The sequence below is a fragment of the Poecilia reticulata genome, linkage group LG7 (assembly GCF_000633615.1).
Source record: "Poecilia reticulata strain Guanapo linkage group LG7, Guppy_female_1.0+MT, whole genome shotgun sequence".
Taxonomy (NCBI): domain Eukaryota; kingdom Metazoa; phylum Chordata; class Actinopteri; order Cyprinodontiformes; family Poeciliidae; genus Poecilia; species Poecilia reticulata.
The window spans coordinates 14,951,613-14,960,543 of record NC_024337.1 but is presented as its reverse complement, the minus strand read 5'-3'; the positions used below and the strand labels follow the sequence as shown (position 1 = coordinate 14,960,543).

Below are 8,931 nucleotides of genomic sequence, written 5' to 3'. Positions count from 1 at the left end.
TATATATATATAAGTAATGAAAATGTCAAATTAGTCAATAACATGGCAGAAACCCAACATATCTAGTCATCAGCATCATGGTGAAGATGACTTGCTGAAGTTCAAACAGCATCAAAATTTGAAACAAAGGGGATTTAAGTAACTTTTAACTTGCTTGGTGATTGCATCAGAAACTGCTCATTTTTGGGATGCATATTCAAAACTATCAGAGAATGTGTCGAAAGGGGAAAAATATTGTGTGTGTGTCAGTTATAAAGACAAAATGCATTGAGTTCAGAGGAGAACAGGCAGACTGCCTCTAGATGACAGGCTAACGGGGCTCAAATAGCTACTGGGTACAACAAAAACACAGTTTGATACGTTTGTGGCACACATCATTAGATATGATTTATTTTTTTACTTCGGTCAGCAGTAAACAGTCTTTTTATCAATTTCTGAAGGTTATTAGATTTTATAATGTTCTAAAGATCACAAAAAGTGGAACGTTGAGTTGTGTTTATTTTCAATGAATAAAGTAGCATGAGCAGCCAGGGCCTGGCTAGAGACACAATAAAACCTTTTGAAAACATTCAATGTTAATCTATAGAAATCATAAGACAGTGTGCAATTATTTGAAAATTAAACATGTTTAAAAAAACTTTGCTGTTGTTGTCTTTTAATTTTGACAAACTAGTTCCCAGCTGTACCTGAATGCAGCATTTGCAGCGTTAGGGAAAATCCCGTGTCATTAAAGGAGCTTCATCTGACTAGCATTTATAAGATGAGTGGAACTTGGGCCGATTGGATAAAAAGAGTTTGACTTGGTGTCATCATTTTTTGAAGTTGCACTATTTAATGCTGAATTGCTGTTTTAGTTCTACACATAAACATCCTGTGTGAGTTCAGGTGAAAAACATGTCTGTATTAGAGATATGGAATATAACACACAGCTATTATTTGTGAGTGTTTCCTAACAAAGGATTGACTGAGTTGAATGAGCTGTGTAACTGTTTTTATTGTTGTGTGGCCTGTGTTTGACTGGTGATTTAATGGAGCGTGGAGGAATGTGTGGCTTTTTCACAGAAGGAGGTTTGTTCTTTAAACTACGGGGACGGCTCCATCCTGATGAGTCCCAGGTGCTGAAGAAGAACACAGATCAGCTCAAAAGCTCAGAGCACATGTACATGCTGCATCTAAAAGTCCTCACCATGTACATGGTTATTTAATTCTTGATTTTGCCACACAAAACACACACACACAACTACACTAAACCAGCAGGGGATGTGCTGTTAACACCTGACCATGTCCACAGTATAGCCAGAGTTATTTCCAGTGGGATAATAAACCATGTCACAAAGCTAAAATCATATCAAAGAGTTTTCTTTTAGCACAATGAGTTCACTCTACTCCACTGGCCTCCACAGACACCAGATTTCAGAGAGAACCTTTGAGATGTAAGGAACAAGAGATTCATATCATGGATGTGTCACTGTCGACAAAAATCTCTGAGAAATGTTTCTGATACCTTGTTGTATCTGTAAGAATAAACGCAGCTCGGGAAAAAGCTGAGTCCACCACAGAAATGACATGTGACTGTATTCACAAAATATCATTTTGGAAGTGTATTTCTTAGTATGTTGATGAGCGTTTGGAGGTTTTATTACCACAATAACGCTGATAGTGCAATATTGTGTTTTATTGCATATTTTACGAGCTGAAGCCCAGCATATGGTGACGATTAAAGAAATCCTACAGGATTTGAACATGCTGCACAGTGCAAGCTCAAGATTATAAGATCTCGACTGTAACCCGTGTCTTTTATGATGTAAGACTGTTTGATTTATTGCAGCAGCAGATTTAAGTCAGAAAGATCCATCACAGATATCAGACTAATCATAATTAGAAATCAAGTGCTGGTGTTAATCCTTTTATTGTGAGATTTGATATTCCAAAAAAGGAAAGAGTTAAGTGGGGGATGCTGTCAAGGTGGTCATAGGCGGGAGAAGAAGAGCTCAACACAAACAAAACTCACAAAAGTGTCCCAAAACACTTATGGATCTGATCTGCTTGACATTTTATGTTGAAAGTGAACACAAAGTTTTTCAAACACCAACTATATCCAATGGCTTACTTTATTGAAGTTCTTCTATAGACTTCATGTGACCAAAAATATGCATAGTAAAGAAGTACATTGAAAAAAGTCAACAAAACAAAGAAAAGAGATTTGTCTTGAAGCCCTACAGCCATCTTATATGGATCCTATTATTGGTGATATTATTATGGTCAAATATTAGGTTTTTTTTTACTTCTTAAGGCCCCATCAAAAATGCAAGAATCGAGAAATTTGTTCTTTTACTCAAGATGCCAAGAACAAGTACAAACTTACTTCCAGCCATGACATTTTATACTATATAAGAACGCAAGTGTAGAACTGGCAGATCCCTCCCAATGCACCACACAAGCAAAAACGTATTACACAGGTGAAGACAAAACTTATTTCGCCCACACCAGCATGAGCCTGCACAGGCCTTCGCTGAGGCCCCAATATCCTCACATTCCACTACTTCTTATGTCACAATTTTGCTCATCAGTGGCTCCTTGCTTCATCTCTGCATTTAATCCACAAAGCAAATAACACCAAAGATGCAGGGGTGCAACATTTTGCTCACAAGCACCTCTAGATGCTCACGCCATTTCCTTCTGATATTTGGCTAATTAAATATTAGGCAAATAGAGTTCATGGTGGAAAAATAGTGCTACTTTCTTGAGAAAAAAACTGTTGCAGTACAGATGCAATGTACTGTTGCATCTGTACTGCAACAGTACATCATCTGTTGCAGTACAGATGATGTATTGCAACCTCAACAACTGATAAAATATCTTAAAAGAGAATTTACATTTGGGATGGGACTTCTAAATGATTGTTTATTATCCAGAACTTGATTGTAAGAGATGACTGACTGATGACTGAAAGATAAAACTGTTTGTCTACGTCAGTGTTGTCCAAACTTTTTGAGTTTGGGCCAAAATTGCCTGGAAAAAAAAGTCAAAGTATGTTTTCTTTAATAAACATAAAAATAAACATAAACATGATTTTATAATAAACATAAAATAATGTAGTTTACATTTTGTTGGTCTCAAAAATGTTTTAATCTATTTCTGGCAGAAAACAAATTCCACAAAAAATTCATTCATTGGTCACAAAAGGCCCCCAGACCACACATTGGACACCCCTGGTCTATCCATATGCTTTGAAATTGTATTTGATGAGTCAGAATATTAAAACGTTTCCTTCTGACGGTCAATTTGTTTGCTAGTGAATTAAAAACTTAGCTTAGGTTCTAACTATAGTTTTTGTATGAGTTCCTAATGGGAATGTGTTGTTTTTGAGTAAATTTACTTAATTTATGGTTTTTAACCTCTGCATGTAAAGCTCTACATTCTGTTAAAACAGAATATTATGAATTCAATCATTTTCAACAATGGTTCTCTCCTCTTTTGCTCTATTAGTGTTCTTTTTTTCTTTCTCTTATGTCACAAGTACCACAACCTTTCAGAAGACAGTAGATATGAAATGCTAACTACACGCCACAATTAGTTATGTTTAGGAATGTGATGTTTTTCTTTGCATATGAACAGTTATTCTTAGAAATTAATGCATTAAGCCTTTATTGGCCACATGCTTTAGATGCAACTATCAGCTTGCCAGGGCTTAAATAGATGCATAAACCTTGTATTGCAAATGTTTTGCAAGTGCCCAGGCAGTCCTATAGTGGATGTGCCTGAGGGTCTGTCTGTGACTAATGTGTTAAGTTTGTAATTACAATAAAGCTTTAGCCTCAACAGCTGGAGGTCACAATCTCTTTAATCTTCAATTAAATAATTCATTTCAGTGGTGGTTTCTCCATACTATCGCCCGCGTTCTCTCTGCGGGATTCCTGCATTGTTGCACAGAAAATACATGCAAGACGACATCTTCTACAACCCCCAGCCTAGACATCCTCCAACATTATGAGAAGCAGCTTGTCTTTAGCTTCCATGTGGCAGAAGGAATTTACATCAGTGGCCACATAACATGCAATGGCATTTAGTGTCCCCACAGCTCAGTGGTGGACGCCACTGGCTCTGTGATGTACGTTCAATGCCTCTGCTGAGGATGATGTGAGGTGACAGTGTATTTGGTCAGGATTGGTGTGACATGCACTCTGTGAGCAGGAAAGCATTCTTGAAGAAACAGCCAGAAATAATATTTCCACTGTGGCATGCACCTGAGGATAAGGCTGAAAACTTTTCTTTTAGATAAACACGGCACGTCAGATCAGCACTACAGGGGACAATACGTTTTGGTTTGAGGAGAAATGTAAAAAGGGAAAGATTAGCAAACCACTACAGATTGGATCTATGAAAACAATCACAGACTGGGGCACAATTGTATTCTCTGACAAGCTTCTAAAACAGCTGTTCTGCAGTAGTTATTTTCATGAGATCAGATGGAAATGAATCACTTTTCACGCTGCAAGGAAGTGTTTAACATCTAACTCATGCAATCTCCAAATCTCGACCTGATAAAAGCTCATGGAGGCATGCGTCTCCAAGTCGGAAATACAATAATGCTTTCAGCATCTTTTGATCATATCTTATTGTATTTTATCTGCATGTGAGAAGGAAATTAAATTAAGTGTTTCTGTTGGAAGAAACCCCAACACAGTAAAATCAATCTTGTCTGGATTAGACAGGGAGTCAGAGCTTAACAGTGAAGAAGCTGATGCATAATTTACCTGAAGAGTTCAAAACATGTGATTACATGCCTTAAATACATGTGTATATCAGCTCATGAATAAGTTAGAAAACCCATTCAGGATGTTGAGATTTAAACACAGAAGTCTTCTGTGTTGCACTAACTGCTACACTTGTGTCCATTTGTTATCTACTGAGGCACAAAACAGGAATTCATGTATCTCTTTTTTTTTTTCTTTAGTGGTCTGGACAACATCAGCTGGAATCGACTCGGCTCAAGATGATCTACTAATCACACACATGCTTTCTCTCTGGAATAAATTGGGGAGTCAATATGAATTTGCGCACGCACCTATATTCCCTTCTGCTCCAATAGGTGGGTCACAAAACTTATTAAGGGTGTAGTTATTGCTTTGAGCATTCAGCTGAAACTGACCGAACAACCGTCTGTGACCCTACAATGAAAAGACCAGCCAAACTAGAAATCCTTTGCAGTTAGTTTTTAGAAAGCACACAAGGAAGGCTGCTGCCTCTCACACAACACACAGTACATGAGGTCGGTTACTTACCTGCGTCTTTGTGATCAAAGCCCTGGCTGGTCAAGACGAAGAGGAAATCCTGACAGGTCTCCTGATCCAACAGGGTGCTGTTGTGCAGGCAGAGGTCAACAATTAGGGTCACAGCTTTCTGACAGACCATGTCATACTCCTCCTGGTCAGAACTCATGCTCCCAGCTGCATCCTCAGACGCGTGTGCTCATCCAAGGGGACTAGCGCACACACACCCCCCACACAGACATCCAAACACAAAAGCTCACACGCTGCAGCCCTGCATCAAGATAAATGCAACTTGTCTCCATCCACGGCTGATTCTTCTCCTTCATCTACGCTCTCTCTCATCAGCGTTTACACACAGATACACTCAAGTGTGCTTGTGCATGAGTGGGTTGTTTGTGCTGTTCACCAGCAGTGCTTACACTGTTTGCAGACATGAATCACATTTGTCCCCAGGTGATGTAAGGATAGAATTGTTGCATCATATCTTAATGAAGCAACTCACTTGAACCATAGAAATCACAGATAAGACTTGATACATTTGCAAATGTCAAACCTTTCACCCTTACCAGCCTGTGCAAAAACTAAAAAAAAATAAATAAATAAAAAATAAAAAACACCCACCATAATGTCCACTTGTTTTTCACGGGTCGCCTGACATGACGGGTCTCTGGAGTTCAGAGCGTCTCATGTGATAAATTTCCCCAGAGATGAACCACCTGTGACTGCTGGGTCTCCCTGTCCCCACCGACAGAGCTTCAGATGTGATCTCTGTTTACAGCATGTACTGATGGTGTTTGAACTGGTTGTGTGACAAAGATGATGACAACAGAAGAAGGTATAAGAGAGGGCTGTGTGTTCCTTAGTAGCGTTTATGTGCACTTTTGCTGCTGGTATGAAAAAGGTACGATTAAAAAGAGAGAGGAAAATGGATGTGTATTCATAAATCCAAACGGTTAATGGGTGCTAGTGATGTGCATTGAAACAATAACGGCATCCATCATGAAGACAAGTGGTCAAAATCAATAGAAAATACGTCTGACGGAATGCTGATTATTCCACTGAACTCCGATCCAGAACCGCACAGCCTTCTGGGGGATGTAGGCAGAGGAAACCCTTACTTTAGCGGCTCAACCTCACAGCCCATTTAAGCAACGTTGGTGGCATCAACTAATTCACTCACTCGTTGGTTACTTAGCAACAACCTGTTGAGTACAGATTGTCTCCTGGGCACGTCCATACAAAGGTAATAAAGTTTTATGACCACATACTCGGTGACGCACTGACTCATTCACATCAAGCTATTTCTTGTGTTACACTGAGCTGATGGGCTTGAGATCGGCACAAGCATTCACAATAACGCACAACGTGGCTGCCGCGCTCTGTGCAGCAATGGCGGCTGTGCTAGCTGTCCTGGTAGAGGAGAAACGGAGACCACCTCATTAAACATCAAAATAGCTCAGTTTAGTGGTACAGTAGCTACACAGCGCTCATATATCCATCTTAGAAACGGTCATCTCTCTGTTTACATGTATTACAATAGAAAAGAAAATCAATGTATGGTTAATATTTCCTCCATTTTACTGAGTATTTCCATCTGCACACACAGCTTACCTGCAACAAAAAGCAGCTCAGTTTAGTGGTGTCATCTCTACACAACGCTCATGCACAACCATTTTAGAAACGGTCATCTCGCTGTCTGATATCGCGATATTTCCCTAAGAATTCCTTTTCTCCCTCGATGTCTTTGTTATTGGTGGAGCGATACTGACCCCTACTGGCGAATTACTGACATAATTGCCAAGCAAAACACAACTAGTAAAGAACATACAAAACAAGAAACAATACATTTTTATAAACCGTTATGCTAACATGGCCTATGTGCCACATATACCTGGCAACAAGAAGGTGTACACTTCAGTAAAGTTTACTCTAAATCAGTCCATGTCCCACAGGAAAAATCTGACATGTGTTTTCTTATTTAATGTAGTGTATGTCTGTAGTTTTGTTTAATTTATCACATGTATGAATATTTTTTTATACATCTACTTATTGCAAAAACGAGCCATCACAAAGACAGTTTCTTCCCCCAGGATGTCTCTTTGATGAACACAATGAGCACCTTTCAGTCTAAGCAGACAGCTACTCTGCTGTGGAACAAAATAAGCATATTGCACTGTCATAACAATTCTTCCTTTTTCTCTCCTATAATACAATATTAAAAAATGGCTGCAAATATATGTGCAGATTGTTCCTTTATTCTTATTTCATTTACTCTAAATCAGAATGAAAATACACTTTATTGGTCCCCAAAGGGAAATTGCTTATTTGTTTACAAGCTGCTCCATTCAAAATGTTAAATATCAGCAAATACAAATGTAATCATAAGTAAAATAAAAATGACAAAAAAAACATTAAATTATAAGTAATTTAAAATTAACCAAATATAAAATAAATACAATAATAAGTGTGAAAATATTCAGAGTTGAGCAATGTATAGTCTGATTGCGACAGGCAAGAACGTTGTATTTCTAATCTGTGTCTGTACTGTGACGGCTTAAAACCAAAATCTAATTCTTTATTTGTGCACACAATATTGGCCAACAAATTTGATTCTAACTTAGTGACTTATTTATGTGTTAAATTGTGACTGTTCTGGACATCAATACAAAGCTCTTAGGTTATGTCACCTTTTTTCAATAAAACTGAACATACTGTTTTCTTTATTGAATATCTCAAAGTGAAGATTTGAAACATCGGACTCGGTGGCTTCCTCATTGGATGAGAAGTCTTCAAAACTACTGGCTATCAAAATAAGAGGGCAGAGTTATGTCACCACCAAACATTGGACTGTCAGCAGGTGTTTAATTAATGCCAGTTGTTACTTATTAAACACCTGCTGGTTTGGGTGCTAAATAAACACCAGTAGGTGGCGCTTTTAATGATTATTAGGTGTCAGGTGGCACTGGAAATCGCCTCATTATTATTGGAAGCAGCTGTCCATATGCTTGCTGCTATATCCAGCTATATAAATCCTGCTATATAAATATTTCTAAAGGTTTCACTGCATATTTAGTTTGTACTAACAAACAGAGGCACAGAGAAGCTGGATGAGGGATAAACAAGGAGCTCACAGCTCACTTATGAGAAGAGTAACACCATTTAAGAAGTTTGCCAAAAAAAAAACTGCAATTAAAAAAGAAGTCTACAAAGGGATCTGATGTGGTGTATATTGTTCGTTTTATTTCGCAAAAGCTGCCACAGGCGTCTCAACTGAGCAAGGAAAGCTTTTACACAAACAGACAGGGAAGCTTGTGAAAAAGGGGCTTTATGAGTCCCATTTAATAGACACCAGTAAGCAATCTGCTTAGGTTTTCCAACCGAAACATTTTTGACACCTGTTGAAAAGACTTCACTTGCAAAGCATTTCAGGAGACGATTTATTTAGCTCAAAATGTTGTTTTGTCTTTAGAACCTGGCGCTATTAAGTGTGTGAGCTAGATGTGTGATGCAGAAGAGGAATTTATCCAGACTGATTCATGACTGTCAGCCCAAAAGTGTCAACATGGTCCCAATCAACACTATCAGGTGTGCAAAAGAATACTTTGAAGTTGCTGATATAATGTCAGCAAATGCAGGGAACAACATTGTGTGTCACACA

The 8,931-nt window shown here is 38.4% G+C and overlaps 1 protein-coding gene across 1 annotated transcript in view; it reads right to left on the bottom strand.

Moving 5' to 3' along the window:
* Positions 1–5,633, bottom strand: part of syt6a (synaptotagmin VIa) — a 79,520-nt gene extending 73,887 nt beyond the window's left edge. Inside the window, exon 1 of the mRNA XM_008414535.2 lies at positions 5,286–5,633. Coding sequence (XP_008412757.1) covers positions 5,286–5,442 — 157 coding nt within the window. The 5' untranslated portion in view covers positions 5,443–5,633. The remainder of the gene's footprint in view (positions 1–5,285) is intronic.
* Between the last annotated feature and the right edge of the window lie 3,298 nt (positions 5,634–8,931).